A 21,072-nucleotide genomic window follows, 5' to 3' on the forward strand; every position below is an offset into this window, starting at 1 on the left:
GACAATAAAGTTGTCTAAGTCTAAGTCTAAGAATGGGAAAGATGGGGAATTTAAGTCAGTTTGAACATGGCATGGTTGGCAAGCTGCTCTGAGTATTTGAGAAACTGCTGGGGTTTTCACAGAAAGAGAAAAAATATATCCTCTGAGGAGCAGTTTACAATGAATAAAATGCTATATTGAAATCAGAGCTCAAAGGGAAATTGGCAGACTTGTTCTCTTTTAATTTTACTTTGACGGTCTCTGGCAGCAGACTCTAATATAGTTGCAGAGCGTGTGGCTGTACTATGATTTACGGATGAGCCAATGACATAAACATGTGATGAAGCAGTTTTGGTCGTTGATGTCTGTTGTCATTTAACATGTGCTGAAGATGCCTGCAGCAGCAGCAGCAATCAGCTGTCAGAGTGAGCGCGAACACACAAAATCTGATGGCTCCAAGTTGAACTGGCACTGATCAGGGAGGCAAAGATGCGAAGGCCCCTTAGTTTGAGTTATTGTCAGCTCTTTACTTTCCCTCTACTGTATGAAAATTACAATATTATAATGTTCTTTGTTTTATTTTCAATGTCAGGATTTTATGCCGTTGATGAAACTCTATCAAGGCAAAGAAGAAATATTCAGTCGAACAGGTGGTTTCTCGGCCAAGCGTTCGTTTTGTTTAATCTTTCAGTCATCCAAACTGGAAGCCTTTTGTCATTTCACTCTCTTTCTTATTCCCACATTATGTTTGAGCAACTTTTTTTTTATACTTTCAGCTGTGAGACAGTTAAAAGAATTACTTTTCAGCTCAGTTTGCATTTAAATGTCAAACTAAACTGTGTGGGCTGCTGGCACCGCTTACATTTCAGTGCGGTGGTGTGTGTCTATATTTCTTCCCTTATTATCTACTTATTTAAATTTAGGTATGAATCAAAGAAAATGTTACACTGGTCTAACTTCAGGCAGTTTGTTTCTACTGCTGCTTGTTTTTCACATGTGATGGTGATGTAATGTTGGGGGGGACTGAGTGAGTCCACGCCTCTGTTATCAGCGTCTGGCAGATAGTTCTCAGATAGTGGTGCCTAATTTGTGAGTGCATGTTTTTTTAAACCGTAAAAGGGGAGGAGTGCCTTACAAATGAACATATTTTGTCACAAGATTTCACATGATTGACCCACACAAAGGAGTGCATAATTGGGAAGTTGGAGGAAAATGACACATTGCTATCCAAAATAAATAAATAAACGAAATGCAAATAGAAATCTGAACAATGTGGCATGCATTTATGTTCAGCATAACAATACTTTGTGGAGCCACCTGTTGCTGTAATTATAGTTGGAGGTCCTTTGCTCGTTATCCTTGGCAAAATAGCTCGAGCTCAGTCAGATTGGATGGAGAGCTTCAGTGAACGATCTCTTTCAAGACTTGCCACAGATTCTCAATTAGACTTAGGTCTGGACTTTAAGTATACTATCCTAACATAGTGTAAGCTAAACCAGGGGTTTCCAAACTTTTCAGCCTGTGACCCCAAAATAACAGTGCCAGAGAACGGCGACACCCTTTTGGGCAAGAAGTCTTACAACAAAGTGCAGTCGTCCCACTCTGTTAAAACAAGGAATGTTGAGCATATTGTAAAGTTATATTTTGGTATTGGTTTTACAAATAAGAAAATCTTAAATATTTTTAGCACATCAGCATCAAATTATTGTTTTTATCAGGACTTTGAAATGATTGTGTGACATTATTGGAATATTTTAACTTTATTATCATATTTAGAATTTGTTCTGTTAATATTGTGATTTTATTTTTGCTATGTTATTCATTCTTGTACACTTTATATTATGACTTTGTTATCATAATTGCCGCACACAAAAAAAAAATCACATTAGGGCCATCGTAGATTAAAGAAAATGAATAATTGGCCACGGAGGAGTAAATTTTCACAAAAACTCAGATATTTTGAAATTAATTTCACATATTTGTGAGAATAAGCATGGATGTTCTCTGATGACGAACATTGGAAATATTTGAGAAAAAAAGTATAATTATCCACAATTAAAGGTATACATTTGCTATATTAAAACTGGGATATTCTCTAACATCTCTTCTCATCTTGCCACCCCCGCTTTGGGAACCCCCAATCTAAACTGTTCCACCCTAACTCTGGCTGTATGTTCAGGGTTGTTGTCCAGCTCGAAGTGGGAATCCCAGCCTCAGTCTCATATCTACTGCAGCCGCTAACATGTTTTCCACCAGGATCTGCCTGTATTTAGCTCCATCCATCTTACCTGTCCCGGCTGGTGAAAAGCCTCACCACAGGATGATGATGCCACTACCCTGTTTTGGGGTGGTATGTTCACAGCGATGTGCTGTGGTTGCTTTCTGCCACAAACATTATTTTGAACGTAGGCATAAATGTTCACTTTTGGTCTCATCTCACTAGAGCATCTTTCTCCACATGTTTGAAAAGTCTGCTACATGGCTTCCAAGAAATATTAAGAGAACTTCCTATGTCATTCTTTCCAGAATGGCTTTCTTCTTGTCATACTTCTATAAAGGACAAATTGGTGGTGTGTGTGTGTGTGTGTGTGTGTGTGTGTGTGTGTGTGTGTGGGGGGGGGGGGGCATTAATATTTGGCCTGTAATGAGCTGTTGATCTTTGCTGCTTGTCTAGAGTTACCATGGTTTGCAGTTGTGCCATACTCTTTTCATTTTCAGATGATGGATGGAAACAAGCTTTGTGAGAATCTCCTGGAATGTTGCTTTTTTTTAATCTAACTGTGCTTTAAATGTCTCCACAACTCTCTCTGAACTGTCTGCTGGGTTCCTTGATCTTCCCGATGCTGTTTGTTCCCTAATGTTCTCCACCAAACCTCTAAGGCCCGGAAAGCTGCCTTTATATTCAGATTAAGTTACACACAGGGCGACTTTCTATTTGTAGAACAAATGGTGAAAACACTTTTTTCCATTCACTTCACAATTATATTCTACTTTGCCTCTGATTATGACATAAATTCCCAAAAACCTTTGTGGTTGTATTGGGATAAAACGTGTGAGCGTTGAAGGGATATTTTCTATTAATCACATTGCACGTGGGTTGAACTCACAGTGTCAAATAGGGGCTGTGCGGTTTATAATTGTGTTAATCAGCAACAATATTCCAAATTATCCATGATCGGGTGTCCAGGGTGATACCTGATCAAAAGTGAAATATAAATCTGTGCTCCAGAAATATTATATTTTTCTCTAATATTTAAAATCTTGTTACACAAAATTTTCCAAAATTGTGCAAAACTATTCTCAAGTTAGTAGTTAATTTCAATTATTAGAAATGTTATCTTTCTGTGTACATGGCTGTATAGAAAGTAAAATCCCTGAGTGATAATGAAACAATAATCAGTAGCTGAATACTGACAGAAACATGTTCTGTTGGAGAAATTGTGTTTATGAGCCTAAAGGCTACACATTTGAGTATGTGACCGTGATATTCTTACCTAGCCTGGCCAGCCAGACTGAATTACACGCCGCGTAAATTAGTCTAGTAAGGCTCCGTTGCCACAGGCCCAAAACAGACCGGACCAATCACAACGCTGGAGGCGGGACTTTACGATGCATAACTCTCAGTGGCAAAATTACCCATAATGCAGCAGCGATTTTCTGCTACCATAACAGTCAAGATACAGAGATTTCTGTTGCTTGGTGTCTTGGAAGACTGAGAAAGTGCATGTGAGTACACTATGTATCCTCTGATTTTTTTAAACAAAAGCGCCAAAAATTGGAGAGTTTGCTCGATGGCATAACATGTTTCACAGACTACAAACTGAAATAAATAGCGCATTGCTTGGAGTTTTCTGCATCACATCTGTAGTTGGTTCTAACCTGATGACGCTGATCCTGTTGGTCCTGCCTTTGAAATTGGGCTCTACCAGCTCCTTACCAGACTGATACGGCTTTTATGCGGCGTATCAGTCTGGCTGGTCAGGCAAACTCTTACCAGCCAAGACAATCTGATGCATTCAAGTGCTGTTTGTTCTTGCAGGATTACTTTAGTCATAGCTAAATATACATCCATAGCCCTTTGAAATAACAGAACACAGCAATGAAATGTTATAAGCTGATAACCGGAAAAGATACAATATCAGAGATGAACCAACATTTTTGCAGTTTGCTATTTTTTTCAGATTTAGTTTATTAAAATTTTTCCTTTTTTGGAGACCGAGTTTAAAAAATTGTATTCTTTTCAAAGATCACTACATTTCAGGGGCGGAGCTTCTCCTGAAGTGTGGAGTGAAAACACAAGTCTATTGGTCTCTGGATGTTAACAACAGCATTTCTACAAAAACGTTGGTTCAACTTTTACATACCCATTGTGAATTACTATCAAAACTTTTTGTTTGCTTGAGTAGCTTTTCAGAGTTCCATTTTAGAAACATTCTTTTTTTTCTTTCAAATTTCCATTTTTTAAATGTGTGGAATTGTGACTTTTGCTTGCAATATTACTGGAATAAATTACTCTCCTTATTTGGAGCATGGAGAGGGTGAAATACCTGGTGTAGTGAAGACTCAAGCAACACTTAAAGTACTGGGAAACAACTTTATTTGCTGACCTACACATTTTGGCTTGGAGCCTTTATTAAGTTACAAAACCAAACTAGGCTAGATTTGTTCCCATTTTTTTTTTTGTGATTGATCTGTCTAGTCCTCTGTGATAGACTGGTGACCTGTCCAGGGTGTACCCCGCCTCTTGCCCATTGACAGCTGGAGATAGACACCAGCACCCCTCCCGACCCCACAAAGGATTGGCGTGTTAGAAAATGGATGGGTGTCTAGTCTTTCAAACTGAAGCTTTAATCGAGCTACAAGTGAAATCCATGTATAAAGAGCTTCTTATCTGTCCTCAACAGTAAAATAATGTGGTTCACATGGCATATTGCAGTAAAACATCATAACAGCTACTGCAAGGAGGGGAGATATTCAAGCCTTTCTAAACCCTTTCTCCAAAATATTCCGTTGATATGTAAAGATGCAAGTTGTCTGATTAACTTATCATTTACACACAGAGGTATGGTTGCTACAGATCTGAGATGTGGGAGCAGAGAGAGCAGACCAGAACATTAAAAACACAACACTGTGTGAAGATAAATGTTGGTTCTGTGGTGTGAGGGATGTAGGTATGAATAAAAGTAACTGAACACAGTGGAAATCAGTTCAACATCTCAGTTGTGGAAAAGAAAAGTGAAAGCTACAGTGAGGTCCTTTGTGCCAAATCATTATCTTAGCAGCAAAAGTCCTTTTCATCTCCTCTGAAGTCTTCCTGATCAGCTTTGCTCATCCAAGATAAAGAAGAAATTCTTGCTTCCAGTCTCCAGTTCTCGGTTGACAGAGCTTGTATTTCTTTCTTCTTTATTTATTTTTTGTTGGTTTATGAATGTTGAAAGATTTTGTTTTTGTGTAGGCAGTGCATTGATCGGTCCTCGCCCTGACTGCAGCCTACTCAAACTCCACTGACATTTCCAAATCCAACTAGCACCATTTAAATGACAAAATTGAGAAAAGAAAATCTGAGAGTGGCAGAGGGGGTGGCATTTCTCCAAAACAGGATTTATATAATCCAAAATGTATTTGGCTAAAAGTTGTATTGAAGATTTCAATGCTATTCCCTAATTATAGATGGATGGCTGTTTTCTTAATTATAACCCATGAGGCTTGACAAGAAGTAGTCCAAACTATTAATAATGCTGAGCAACTGGGTCAAGTTCTTCCTGCAACAGAGGTAAAGTATGATCCATATTTGCAATAGTGATTTGGGTAATAAAAACAAGTACATATGTGGTTTTGGTTATATTTGCAGTTGTTTTAAATGCTATGATGAATGTTAAGACAAACAGATTGATTAATCCTAGTATTAGGAATAAAATCAGAGGTTTATGAGGATAAAATAGCAGGAATAGTCATTGGTCTGGGCACTCACAACAAATATGCCTTTACTTTGGATATGGTCTTTACTAAAGTCTTTACGAGGTTATCAAAAAACGGATTCACGAAATGACGTTGTATTTACCTTGTATGCATAATGACAAATAAAGCATCTTATCTTATAAAAAAAAACAACAGGTATGATTTCACTAACGTTTAAGGGGTTTTATGCTAATATAGTGTAAGATCATGTTAATCTGAGCAGAACTTAATTCATTAAATGCAATGAAAAATATTCAAGCACGAATACTGTGATTCAGGGTTGAGAAACAATTAACTATACAGGTACAGTCTCCAAAAATACCACATCTGGGAAGTCCACACGGAAAACTATGATATCGATTAATCAAAAACCTATTCTACAACACATAACAGGTCTTTACCTAAAATTGATCATTTAAATGTAACAATAAAACCTGCATTTATGTAACCTGAAAGCCTGATCCACGTTATTCGATAGTGCCACGTTCTGTCCAGTGCTTAATTAGCATTGTGAGATGCAGGGCAACAGTGCTCTTGTGTGGAGGGATATTTCATAAAGTCTGCAGAGAAACAGTGACGTTAACATCCTCTGGGTTAAGATGGAGCAACATTTGAATATATTATCAGCTCTGCATGGGGGAGATAATGCAGAAACACACAGCTGGGCTCGCTCTCACATACCCACCCACACACTTCTGAAACAATACACTCAGTTGTTCGTATCCCTCCGACACTATGCACCTTACTAACTCAGCTCGCCTCTTTGTCCGTTCACCAAATGAACACCGAGCCAACCTTACCAGCTTTCCCTGACAGTGACCCTTTTTCCGTCCTTCAAGTTGTAACTCCAGGAATTTGGTTTTGCTCTCTGGCCCAAACACACACTGAATCAGGACCCTTGATGTAACAACCTTGGTATTCGAAGCTGGGGGTTGGGGTGGAGGGTCTCATATACCAGCTCCAGATGTTTATGAGGGGTACTGCTCTAACTTTCATCAATGTGGAGTCATTTAGAAGTTGAAGCCTTATTTATATATTACCTTCTGTTTATGTTGTAAAATAACGGCCTTACAAGGTCACCACACAGATGTAAGCGCTCCAGACATCTCCTGTGTTATGTTTTCTTACACTGAAGCCAGCAGCCAACATCTTTTCCCCATTATACTGGGCCCTATTGAGAAGCTGAGCCAAGGAGCAAGACACATGTGACTCCCAAAGAGACTCAGTCATCTGCTCTGGCTATAAACGTATTGGTCAGAAACAGAAGTTGTAGGCAAAAAGAAGAAAAAATAAAATAAAAATTAAAGCGAAGCATTAGCTGAACATGTTGGCCTAAAGCCGTTGGAAGGACACAACTTCAGAAGAACCTTCATTTGCGCTCTCAACACTTCTCTCCAGAAGACTTTGAGTCATTTGTATAAACAAAACTGATGAAGGAGCTAACAGGTGGGCGTTACCCTTACAAGCAAAAACCAGCTGCTGTGCCGACTATTTTTATCCATAAAGCGCCTAAACCCCGCCGCCTTGCGAGCGAAAGACGCTGGGAGAAACATTAGAGACAAACATTAAATAACAAAGGTACTGCCACTGCCGCTGGTACCGAATGTGAAATCACGGACCCGACACCTGACGGTAGACCAGAACCTAAATAGGTGTTAATGGATGGGAGACCAGACCAATCAGATCCTAAGCAAGTGTTATTGCACCTGACACGGATACAGAGCACTACTTGTCGGGACCACACAGTCTTACGAGTGGTACATGTCATTCATAGCTGTTATTATTATTATTATTATTATTATTATTATTATAATATTGTTGTCCATTTCAATGCACTCCGGTTCAAATTCAAAAGGTTTAACATTACGCATTGCTGTTTTGGCTGGACGGAGTTAGCACTAAAGGGCGTTTTATAAGTAATTTATCCACAATGCATTGCAGAGTAAACAACGTGGCGATGTCTGTGTGACAATATTTTATTTAAATGTATAAAAACTAAAAAGCTATAGGTATGTTTACTGTACTGTTTCCACATCTAAAATAGATATTTCTCCAGTAAAGTCTATTGTGGATCCCTTTAAGGGAAGAAATGTAGCCATTTGGCTGATCAAGAAAATCTCACCTTGGCAAAGGGATGAAGAAAAACTGAAACTAGCGTTTCATAGAAAGACTCACTGCCAGCTACGTGTATTTGCATGAAAAGCTTAAAAAAAGAGAAACCTTTATTACAGTTTCAAAAAAAATTCAAAAAAATCCTACCTTTCATTAGAGTACATTGTATCACTGAATTTCCATCCTTAGCATTGGGCTTTTGATTAAATTACTGGATTTGGCATTATTGATACCCCCAAACTTTTTACAATAAGTGAGACAAAACCATTTCCTTAATTTCTACTTTACTTTTTTATGTTGATTAGAGTCTCAAAGAATTTCTAACTAGTATGACATGACACAAAGATCCATTTCCTCGGCTAAACGAATAACTCATATTTACCTTGTCACCCCGCACAGTGAGCAGGGTGGTAAGGGGAAGAAAAAAACTGTCAGAAGCTCGATGTTAGGAAACCGCAGCGTCTTGGGGGTCACCCAATCCCCATAACAACCACTGAGGCTTCAACAAACCTGAAAATCCAAGGTTCTTGAACTGTTAAGTATGGTTGAGGATCTGTGTTGCTGTGGGCCTGTCTCTCCAACAAAAACCCTTTTAGCCTTGTTAGAGTTAAAGGAGTCTTTAAAATGTCAGAACATGTTTGTTTTAAATGTATTGGACTTTTTCTGTATTACTGGGCCTCTTTTAAACCTTGTAAAATGTTAGAAGAGAAGACTAAGTGCTTTCCTATTGGCAAGGGGGTTGTACAAAGAAATAACCGCAGGGGTGCCGGGAATTGTGCACCAGTGACTTTGGTAAAAACAAGAAACTTTTAACATTGAGTTTTTTAACCCAAAAGCGATGCTTTTGGTAGATTAACAAATGTTGGCACATATACCACAATTTATATTCTAAAAAAGAAATAAAAAAGTCAAACTTCATCAGTATTTCTTATATCTAATTACTCATCTGGAAGCTCTTTTTAAGAATAAACACACCCTTGTCCCCTTTTCTGTGTTGTCTTGTTTAGTTGTTTAGTAGGAAATCTAAGTTTCACCAGCTGCAACACATGTGCGTCTATAGCTGTGCATAAGCATGCACACAAACCTCCATGTTTGTGTACAACTGTTTCGTACATTTTGATTAGCGCATTTAGATTAAATCAAACATTGAATTTTCCTGAATGGTTCTTGACACTGAAATGATTCAACCAATTAAGACCTGCGGCAAAACAAACCATGTTAAATTACGCATTATGTACTTATAACTTAAAACTCCCGCAACCCCTCAAATACACACCCTCTGCTCCGTAACTATTTTAACAGATGTGCTTCGGTCTGAGCTCCATTGGGAGCTGATGATCTGCAAAGGCTTTTGCAAATCCTCGACATAATGTAGCTACATTCACGAAGACACAATGTGCAGTTCACATGTATGCCGGCAAGAAGATGAATCATCTGCGATGGCTCATTTTTCATACCGCTCCTGTTTTGCCATATGCCAAAAGACGTGAAAATCCAGTTATTATATGTACAACTAAAAATAGCAATAGAAAGGTGAAATACACTGATTTTAGATGACTATGCACAGTCGTGCAAAACCAAAGTCCTGAATTCTCCCTGAACTTTGCATATCAACGCAGCAGGAATAGAAAGAACATCAGCAAATCTCTGAGATAATACTGTAAACGGTTCATCACCAGCAGAGGGAGGACTTCAACTCAGGAAGATGTTGGAAGATGAGAGCACAAGAAAGAAAAAACAAACTACCTGTAAATGTGCCCTTTTTCACAAATGACTAAGAAACACTCAGCAACATTTTGTATTTTTTTTTAAATCTAAGTTAGAACCTGCAATGTTTTGTTTACCCCCCATATATTACATTATTTGTGCAATTAACATACTGATGATGAAAATGTCTGGTGTTAATGTCTAAATATTTAGCTTACAAAAGATGTTCAGGAGGAAATGGCAGATATAGACACTTCAGAAAAAATACCTGCATGTTCCTTTAATATATTTAAGATCTTAAGTTTATTTTTTTTTTTACATGATAACATTATTGCAGTAGTAAATTAATTTTATTTTCAGCTAGATGTGCTTTTTTTACCTTCAGTTTTCTTTGGAGATTGTAATAACATCTCACTATGTACAGCTTGTTATGCTGAAGAAGCTAAGAAGTGAAGAGATGGCTGTATTTTTTGCTTCTGACCATCTTCACAGCCACACCTCAGACAGAATACAGCCGGACATACTAGTGAAGGCTCTACAACAAGTAGAGTTTGATTAAGATACTTCCTCACTATCCTCTGGTAAGGAAATACTGCCAACTTTCATTAAATAGTTTTAAATGACCACTTACATGTTAAAATATTCCTCTGAACAACAGGTTTAATTAGTAAAATTATCTTCTAGTTAAAAGTAAAACGCAAAAAGTTAATGTCCTTTACTGGGTGGCTAATCTATAAATAACAGGTCACCTACATTATAATCAATTAATAACACATGCCCTGTCGCTGTTTTTAAACTTAGCTACATTGGCAAACTGTGTTTTAGAATATGATCTAAAAATAACTTTGATATCTAATGAATATAAAAAGCTCTCTGCATATTCCAGTATTTAATTTTTTGGGGGAAGTCATTATTTGACCCCCCCCCCCCCCCCCACACACACACACACACACTCCGTTAGGATCTGAAAATATTGTAAGCAAATGCTTGACCTAACCCTTCCTTCCAGGGAGAGAACAGTGTATAAGAACATTGTGTTTGTTTTAGCAAAAACTATTTGGTTTCCCCCAGTTTTATCACTTGCAGGCGACGAACAAACACCAACATGTTACAAAAAAGCTGAGTTATGCAATAAAGATCACCAGGAAGGGACACAAAGTCAGCGCCTGATAAAACTGTGTAAACATTGAATTTAGACGTGTAAATATCTACGTACACGTGTGTGTCTGTGTGCATCTGCAGGTTAAAATAAGGCTCTAATGAGAAAGTGACACCTAACACTCTATCCAAAGTGAAATGCCACCACACAGCAACACACCTTAGAGTTTGTACGTGTGCGTGTTTTTCTGTGTGTGTGTGCAGAAAGAGAGAGAGAGAGACAGAACTGGAGAAATACCACTGCACCGAGTTCTCAGGTGTGTGTCTTGGTAAAATGATACATTTCAACTCTGACGCATGATGCTCCTGCACTTCCACCATCAGCAGCTCCTTTATTTGACAAAAGCGAACACACGCACAGCTGCTTCTATGTTATACAGCCTGTAAACATGACCATGTAAATATAGGCAAGAAATGAAGTTGGCTATTATTATACAGACTGATAACAAATTTTTTTAATTATTAACCATTCCAAATGTGTTTCATTTATAAAAAATATAGCCCTCCCAATTTAAATGCACTTGAGAACAACATAAAACAACACAACATTTGAGCAGGTCTTTTTCACACCCTTGTTCTCTGATTGTCATCCGGAGCTTTTTATATCTCTCTCTGCAGGTGTAGAAGCAGACTCCGACGATGTTATCTTGTACTCTCTTTTTCCTCTGCTTTATTTCTGTTACCTTTTCTCCCTTTTAACATTTTGCCTAACCTTTTTTTTCTCTTCCTTTTCTTTCTCTTTTACCTTTCCGTTTCACTGAACTTAAAATAATCCCAATATAATATCTAATAAAGTTTTTTTGCATATATATCAGAGCGCTATAGCAAAAACAGTAATGCTCCACTTGTGAACGTAAATCTTTTGGGCTCACTTTGACATTAAGACAGCAATTCTTAATGCTAAACTGCCAGAGAGGACATGTATGAAAAAAAGAAAAAAAAAGAGATGTTGTAATGGAGACTTCAAAAAAGACCTGGATGTCTCTTACTTGCAAGTATATATAAATGTTATGAGTGTACTTGCAGCTAGGGCTGCACGATATTAGGTAAAGTTGCGATATGCGATATAGCTAGATACAGAAAAAAATGAAAGCATCTTTCTGTTTTAGGATCATAGCAAACTTAAAGCCCAGATAATGAGTGGTCTATACAGCTACTGCAAAAAACTAAAACATTCATCATTTCCATCTCAAACACAAGGTTTTAATGAAAAGGTTGCCTCTGTCCGACTTGTGACAGCAGTGTGTTTTGGCAATGAAACAACTCAGCTGTAGTTTCTTATGAGCTTTACCACATATTTATCTTCTCAAACCTATTATGTTAAATTCAATAACAAATGTCACCAAACATATTAGGGACTTTGTGAGCCTAAAAGCAGTGCGCTTAAATAGTTAGCTACCACTCACTGCACTCCAGGCTGTTCTTTGCGATATGCACATTGCCATCCGTGATATTGCGATAACGATAAATTTGCAATATACTGTGCAGCTGCACTTGCAGCTGAAAATAATGCGCCCTGTAATCCACACAAAGATTAGCAGTAAAAAGCTTTGGTGTACTTGTAGGTCTCGACTACACAGCCTCTGTCCTGAAAACAGCTCATTCTGTATTTCCTCAGTCTGTATGGTTGGTAAACTGAAGCTTATCATTGAGCAGAAGTTGCCTTTTATCTTTCACAGATTATCAAAGGTTATCCTTCTCTCCACTGATAAACAAACAAAAGAAAAAAATATAGCATGTAGCCACAAATTAACAGACTTTTTAAGAGCAAGCAAATGGGAGCATGCAACCACATATTCTCACTGTAAAAACTAGAAAACAGCGCAAGTATGAAATCCTAAATCAAAAATTCTAGTTTTTAAATGAACTGAAAAACTAAATGTGTTCTCCTCTAAGAGTAAAACTTACCTAAGGATGCATCTAATATACCCCTGTCACACGACTGCGTGGCAGACTTTCATTTCAATGGCGATAGAAGACATGATTCAATAGGAAAATAACGGTCCTTCAACACTTTCCTTCACATCTAACACTGTGGGACACACTATGATATATCAGCTGTTACAAACGTGCATTTTTAATGCTAATGTAGTGTTAAGCCAGTTGGAGAGGAGATTCTCACAGTAGCAGATGCATGTACAGGACACAAATGACTACCAAAATGCTAAAGGTCACAAAACGTATGAAGCAAAGATGAGAAAAGAAGAAATAGGCATCACAATACAATTAGTTTTTTGCCATTGTACTATTATCTAATATTATGCAGTCCCATACCACACCTTGACATCACTGCTTCTGTCTAATTATTTCAGTAAATAATCATGTGGCACTTGTGGCCACTCATACAGCATTGACATTTTATCTTGATGTGGTCATTTGATCAATTTATATAAAAACAGAGACAGTAACATCAAGGCACAGTAAAATACCCAATTTCATTACATACAGTACATACAGTACATACACTACTTAGAACAGGGGCATGTCAGAAGTGAGACACACGCACTTGGCTTGATGTTTCACAAGATCTCCTGAATTTCCTCACATTCGATGTGACTACCTATGAAAACTAAAACGCTAGAATACCGAACATGCCAGGCTCATGGAAAATTGGCAAATTTATCTTTGTGTTGGTCCTGATCAATAGAAACGATTTAGTCAATTTCTGAAAAGCAGACTGGAGTCGGGGATCTGAAGTGCCATCCGGCTTAAGAGCGTTGGTGAAAACTAAAGAAAGAAATAAAGACGCAATTATCCTGAGCGCTTGAACTGAAAGGAACTTGAATTTCCCATCCCACAGTACTCACCGGTTGCCTTTTGTCCAAGGCTTTTGGATTATTTTATCTTTCTGTGAGCGATATTAGAAAAACAGTGAGCAAATAAAAAATGACGAAAACACACGCACGCACACACACACCATGTATTCTGCATTAAAAACATATCTGAGCAGAAAGCTATTTCCTGCGTCACAAATCAAGAGGCAAGTAAATATCAAGAGGAATGCAACAGGAGGGAAACCTAGGAGATGAATGGCCATAAAACAGAAGAAAAATACATGCAGTGTTACGTAACCTGGAGAACATGTGCACAAGCACTCACTTAAACTTTTTTACGTGGATATTTATTTGGCAGATGTGCAGGAAAGTATGGATGCGGAACCGTTCGGGTCTAGCTGCGATTCCTTTACATGTGAGTGAGTGTGGCGTTGTGACTGATATCTGCAGGCATTCGTGCTGAGAGATCAAGACGAAAACCAACTGCTATTTTAAGCCAACTTTTTTTGAATAGTGTTAATATTTGAAGTTTAACACTTTCAGACCATCCTGGCCTCAGTCTACAGGCAACAGCTAATAATTTGGGTTTACAGAGAAGCAAACAGGAAGCACAGTGTTTTGGCAGACCCAGTAACTGGAGCCTATTTTGCTTTATGAGGGGAAAAATGAGCTAGCTAGCTAGCTTGTGACGCACTTACAATCTTTTGTCATTGCTCGCTTTTTCTGCATTTGAAAATCATAGATGCAGGCTTAAAAAAGGTAAATTATTTTCTGTGATAAGAGGAACTCCGTGTGCAGTAGATATGAACAGACCAGCAATAACTGGTTATAACCTTTCACACATTAACTTTTATGTAAAATCCCACCACATCACCTGTTCCAGCACTCTCCCATCCATCATCCAAAAATTAATAGAGTATGGCACAACTGGAAGCCTAACAAAACATGGCCGTCAACACTGCACATCACCCTGCAAACACTAGGCCCAGGGTAAACATCGTCGTGGCAGTATCATGTTGTGGGGATCTTTTTCTTGAGCATGGCTGAGAAGATGGTCATAGTTCATGGGAAGATAAAAAAGTGGTTTAGATTATAGCATCTTGTTTTATTACTAAACTTAAAGCGGGAGCTCACTTTTTTTTTTAGCTAGTTTAGTACTGGCTGCTTCCACTCTCATGTTCCCCCGGTTCACATCCATGACGCTTTTAATTCTCAGGCTGCCTGGTTCTTCTCCTCTGACGTCTCTCAGAAAGTAAAATATGAGGAGAAACATGTTGCTCTCAGCAGTTTGGCTGTCCTGTGGCTTAGTAAGTGGAAAATAAAACAGGGAAAACCACATACTAAATACTGTCAAATGCTGATTATCCAATCAGTTCATATCAAAAGCCGCTGCATAGAAAGCCTTAAAATGAAAAACAAAATGTATTGCAGTAGAACAACTTATTGTTTTTGAACTTAGAAGACTCCTGTTTTGAGAACATTTATTTAGTGGAGGGAAAAACGTTCTGCTACGAAATATTTGTTCTTTAACAATATCACTGATGTCACCATTGTAAGCAACTGTCTTTTAAGATAAATGTGATTATTGCATTTTTTATTCTATACTACTTTTTCTAGTTTAGGTTTATTGGAGTCTCTGGGAATCTTAATTAGTGATCCATAACTTCCTGTTTCCCGGATCATGAGCAGACACACTAACATAGTTAACTTTGTCACTCTGCAAAGAAAATGGGTAAGACAAGAAAACAAGCTATTCATGTAAGGCTGATGTGTTTTGTTTTCCCTCCAGGTCAGGAAAATGACAACCACTCACCTACACTTGCCCATGTCCACCATAAAAGCAATAATGAAACAGTATTTTTATCATATTTTTTTAGAAATATGTAAGTGGGCTTAAAGCGCCTCATGCCCTCTGTTAAGTATGGTGGACAATCTGTAATGCTGTGGGTCTGTTTCTTTTCCAAAAATAATGATCTGTCAGTCTGCCTCCCTGTTTTATTGCCCGACTACACTCACTATGCAGTGAAGTAAGATTCTGCCTCATTTACGCCATAGCTTGCCTCCGCTCTGTCAACTATAAAAGCTGCACTCACACAGTAAGCATAAATAATCCAGCATTCCTTCCATGTCCAATCAAAATCCTCCTTTAATTGCCTATTTTCCCCCCACCCCTTGCTCTGACATCACCTGCTGGACAAGTGTTCCTTGAGGCTCCCCCATTGCTCCTGCTGGCTGGAGCTTTCTACACACTCAGGATCAGAGCTCCCCTGACATTCAGGAGGTTAGTCAATCTCTCCTCACCTGATTTAAAGTCATCACCTTGTGATTATATCACCAACGAAATAAATAAATAAATGATCACGACTTGTTGTCTTCTTTTAAAAACAAAACAAAAATGAAAATGTTGGTGTGGCCTAGTCAAAGTCTGGACTAAGATTTCTGATGCTGTAGTGCGAACTTGAACAGGCCGTTTATGCTAGAAAGTGTCCGGTGTGGCTGAACTGAAGACAATGCTGCGATAAAGAGTGGGACAAAGCTATTCCACGGCGACGTTAAAAGCTCACCGTCAATTTATGCAAACGTTTGTTTGTCACGAACGGTGCCACAGCAAGTTTACCTGGCAGCTACTTCTCCACATATTGCTCTGTCTGTTAACTTTTCTCCATTTAACAAATAAAATTAGGTTTCAAAAGTGGCCTCTACTCGGGTTATGTTCTGATAATAAAACTTTCTATTTGCTTGTTTTTTGTTTCCTAGTACTGTAAAGTATTGGTTTTTAACTCCTGTTTTATTGACCAGTCTGTTTTTCCCTTTGATTTTACTTACTTTGAAGCCAGGTCTATTTTCCCAGTCACAACCAGAAGAGACCTCTGCAGAAGACATTAAACGCTCTATTGGTGTGGTGTGTCAATCCTGAGTCTTAATACCTATAAGGGAAACGGCTTCCTTTGAGATGCAACAGGAAACAGAGGTGCCTGCTTAAAGTATCCATTTCATTTTAAACGGCTAATTCATTTTTGGTTCAGCCTGTTGGGTCTTTCTTTCCGGCGTCTCTCTTTGAGTCATTAACACGGGGGAAATTAATTAATTTTACAAACCTTGGCAGATTAGTCCAGTTTAGGACAGCAAACTTCCAAAGACAAGAAGGTGTGGCACTACACAAAGTCACACAGATATTTAAAATACAAAGCGTTGAAGCTGTCAAACCTCATGTAGAGTAAGGGCCTGAGTGCTGGAAGCATATCAACGGGGCAAAGCTAAGTGGAAACACATGTGGCGTGAATGCAGAAAGCAGAAGGGGAGCAGCGTGTTCTTTCTGACAGGGACTCTATGAAACCAAATCTGAGCTGATCGTTGTGCACAAAGACACCGAGTCCTGTGCACACAGACAATTATATGCATTGTCTCCATGGAATAAAACATGAAAACAAAGCGACGCGATATCAAATTTTTTGTAATCAAAACAAACACAGACAGATTAGATGAGACTGTCTTCCAAATTGTCCTTTAAACAAAACAAAAGCATCAGCTGAGAGCGTTTTCTTTTCGTCAAGATTTCAACAAGCCGGACTCAATGACTTCCGGCAGGTTTCACCTTTTGACACGTCGCGTTCGCTTTTACATCTAAAACAACATCTGGCATGCTTGCAGCTATGCTACGTTACTCCCTCAGCACACGAGCCTGCAGAACCGGCATGACATCTACAGATCTGATCTTAAACTGGCGTGACGGCCACAGAACAAATCCAGGGTAAAGACATGTCTGAGATGAGAGACGTGACTCACTACCTGCAGTGTGCTTCCACACGTGTCTGTTTTTTTTTTTTCTGTTTAAAATGAGATGATCACTATATCTGAGCTCACCTTCTTCGCAGCCTTCGAAGGTGACCTCCTGGTGGGCTTCTGCATCTGGCCGCTCTGCTTGGACACGGAGCCGTTCTGGCGCTTCTTGATGGGGGAGGAAGGCGTCGAGGAGGGCGCCGACGGGGGGGAGGCTGGGGGCGACGGAACAGCAGGAAGAGCCTCGGTCCCGAGGACGGCCATCTCCTCTGTGGGTGTGAGATGCAGGCTGCGGAGGCTTTCGTATGTTTCCTGATCAACAACCAGCAACCTGGTCTCGTTTTCTACCGCCTTGATCCGCTGTACCACCTGGGATGAGGGACACAGCAAGGCTTTCAGCATTTGATTTGGAGAGGCATTTACATTTCTGTTACCCAATGGCAGGTTTGGCATAGATACTCTGACGGTGCATTTGCAAAACTGTTTGCATTCGCCGAGTAACATCTTCTCTCGTTGCAACCACAAACGTCAACGCGTTTGATTAGGGTTTTTTTTTTTTTTTTTTTACAAATAAAATTCTGAAAAGTGAGGCCTGCATAGTGCTGATCCCTCTTTACTCTGAATCCTGCATCCAGTGCAGCCTGGTTTTATTAGGTGTCACCAAATTAGCAAGTAGAGTGTGGCAGAACAACACAACAAACCACCTCCACTGTGAAACATGGCGGTGACGACGGCATCATGCTGCGGAGATGCTTTTTTCAGCAGGGATGACGCGACAGATGTATTAGTAAAAACATGACATTGTGAAGTTTCTGATTGCGATGCTCTACTCTCCTTCAGCTTTAGCGTCTCGGTCACTAGGATCTGTGCCATTTGTGGAAAATTAAAAGCTGTGAAAATCCAACAGAGATTGAATGCATGGCACTTGGAGGCATTATGGTCCAGGACATATAGCATCCAAGCAGTCCTTTGTGGTTGATATGTTTCCCTATTGAAACTGCGATGATTGTGATTCAGCTGGTTGTCTAGCTCTGGACATGGAAGTGGGTTTGCGTTGATGGAAAGACAATCCTGAAAGAGAACCAATTAGAGACTGCCCCTTCCAGAGTGACAACAACCCTAAGCATACAGCCAGAACTGAATGATTTGGACAAAAGCCTATTCATGTATTAGAGTGGCCTAGTTAAAGTGCAAACCTACATCCAAGTAGTTCGTTTTAAGCAAGACTTGGAAATAAATGTTCATAGAAGCGCTGTATCTTATCTGAGCTAATTTTCAAAGAAGAATGGGCAAAACTTTCAGGATCTAGATGTTTAAAGCTGGCAGATACCTACTCCAAAAGACTTGCAGCTGTATTTGAGGCAAAAGGGGATTCTACACAAATGTTTGCTGAGTGATGAACACCAAATCACACTGCACTGCACTACACTACTTTTTATCTGCAAAAATACTGTAAACACCCATTTTACTTCTCCTTCAACATTAATCACTACTTTGTGTGGGTGTATCCCATAAAGATCTCTATAAAAATACAATGAAGCTTAAAGTTATAAAAAGAAAAAATGTGGAAAAAGTTCAACGGACATCCATAATGCACTAGATATGATCAAATGATAAAAAAGACAAAATGTTAGATCTTTGCACACAATTCCCAGTGAAAATGATCAAAATGTTACTTTTCAAATAGTACCAGAAATCCCACAATACGTTTTCTATTATAGAGATAAAGCAGTTTCTTCATATTATTGGGATTTGGTTATCTTGGTAATTCTTTGGCCGTTCTGGGCCACCGTAGTAGTAAAACCCAAACCTGGCATTGGATCAATTATGCAGCAGGACTGTCAATCAGTCCTTCACAAGGTGCACATCCAAATCATTTTGATGTTTTAAAGATGGTCTGTGACAGTTTAGATGTCATCAAACATCTTTATGCAACAAGTTTAATCTGTCCCACTGAAGTGACAAAGGCAGAAGATCTATGTTCTGGGGGATAAACCCAGCGTTCAACAGCTTGTGTTTTTATCTCTGCTGCAACAAGGTCACAGAGAGAGAGCCTGACAGGCTGTGCACAGATAATTATAAAACCTCCTCAGATTCTCTGTGAGCAGTAGCCAAGTCCTGGGAACGAAGCAGCCCAGTTCAGGCAGACCTGGAGACAGTTTTAACCCAATTTACAGCGGCAGCAGCGGGTTGGCTTGTTTGCAGCCTTTTCTTGGCACAGACATGCTGTGCAGGCAGTTGGCGCTGGCATGGGCTATAGAAAAGCATGTTCTGATCTGTGAAAAGTTCCCCATGCTTTGTACAATTCTGTAAAGTCAACGCGTCCATTATTTTCTCAAATTGAGCCGGACAAAAGAAACCGATCATGCGACTGCAAAAGTGAAAAAGTGGCAAAGAAACGAAGCAGCGGGCACCTAATTGTCCAGATTATTCCGGTCAGCCAGTGTGACCGTTTGATGCACCCCCTGCCCGTCCTGTAATATGAGTGGAAATCATCAATATGAAATGCCCACGCGTGGAGCGGCACTCGCCTGGTGGTGCGTCTCTCTCTCCACGTTCACTCCGTTCACCGCGACCACCCTGTCCCCGGCCAGCATTCCCGACGCTTCTGCAGGGGAGCCCGACTCTACTTTGCGGATAAACTGGCCGCTCTTCCCCTTCTCGCCGTGCAAGTGAAACCCATACCCGTTCTCCCCCTTTGCCATGATGCAGAGCCGCGGTTTGCGCTCGCTGGCCATTTGCTCTTTCGTGCCTTGGTCCTCCTGCAGACTTGGTTGTAAAAGTGGGGGGTGAAAGCGCAAAAAGATGGAGAGTTCAGGGTAGCAGGGCTAAACTTCCAGTGCGCAAAATCATATCGGCTCCATGCAGAGCCACACAAAAACTCCCACAAAAAGACCTCTCCAAAATGAACTCAGAATAGGAAAAAAATAAATAAACAACACAAAGAAAATAAAAAGTAAATAGGCGGCAAAGTTAAACCATCCTGGGTGGTTTGCAACCAGTCCACCAGATCGTGTTTCTTCTGTCTAAGCTGTTGCGCATGCAGTCCAAAACTCATCCGCGCACCAGACTTCAGATCCTCGAACGGAACATCATTACTGTCTCTGCAGACGTAGTAAATCGGAAGCAGGTCACTTGGGACTCGGCTGCCTCTCTGCATTTATCCATCAGAACTGGCCGGAGTGCACACACTCCCAGCGACAGGAGCGCCAAGCGCGCAGCAGTTGCGCCTTGTGCGCAACAGCACCACCTTCCTCCAACACAGTGGTTGGGAAAGAAAATTCCGGAGAGCGCGGATTTGAAATGACACAATGCTGCCCCCTGTTGGTAGAAAGTGTTTCTGACCAATAATGGGAGTTAAATAAATAATAAAAACTCAAAAGCTTTACATTTCCAACAATTCAAGCCAACATATTATTGAAATAAACGACGAAACTTGCTAAACATAAAACTAAAAACAGCAAACCTTTAAATTTGTAAATGATGTCAAATTAATTAATAAATTAGTGTACAATTTCTCAAGACACAGAGAAGAGCCTCTTCTAGTTGAAAAGATATAGACCTTCACTGGGTACACTAAGAAAACAACAACAGAAACACACAC

The 21,072-nt window shown here is 39.6% G+C and overlaps 1 protein-coding gene across 1 annotated transcript in view; it reads right to left on the reverse strand.

The window, feature by feature from the left end:
* LOC105920373 (Na(+)/H(+) exchange regulatory cofactor NHE-RF2) overlaps positions 1 to 20,714 on the reverse strand; it is a 71,626-nt gene extending 50,912 nt beyond the window's left edge. Inside the window, exons 1-2 of the mRNA XM_036148318.1 lie at positions 20,000 to 20,714; positions 17,553 to 17,837 (exon numbers count right to left, since the gene is read on the reverse strand). Of these exons, the coding sequence (XP_036004211.1) occupies positions 17,553 to 17,837; positions 20,000 to 20,206 (492 nt within the window). The 5' untranslated portion in view covers positions 20,207 to 20,714. The remainder of the gene's footprint in view (positions 1 to 17,552; positions 17,838 to 19,999) is intronic.
* Positions 20,715 to 21,072: the final 358 nt, after the last annotated feature.

Source organism: Fundulus heteroclitus, chromosome 16 (assembly GCF_011125445.2).
Source record: "Fundulus heteroclitus isolate FHET01 chromosome 16, MU-UCD_Fhet_4.1, whole genome shotgun sequence".
Classification (NCBI taxonomy): Eukaryota; Metazoa; Chordata; class Actinopteri; order Cyprinodontiformes; family Fundulidae; genus Fundulus; species Fundulus heteroclitus.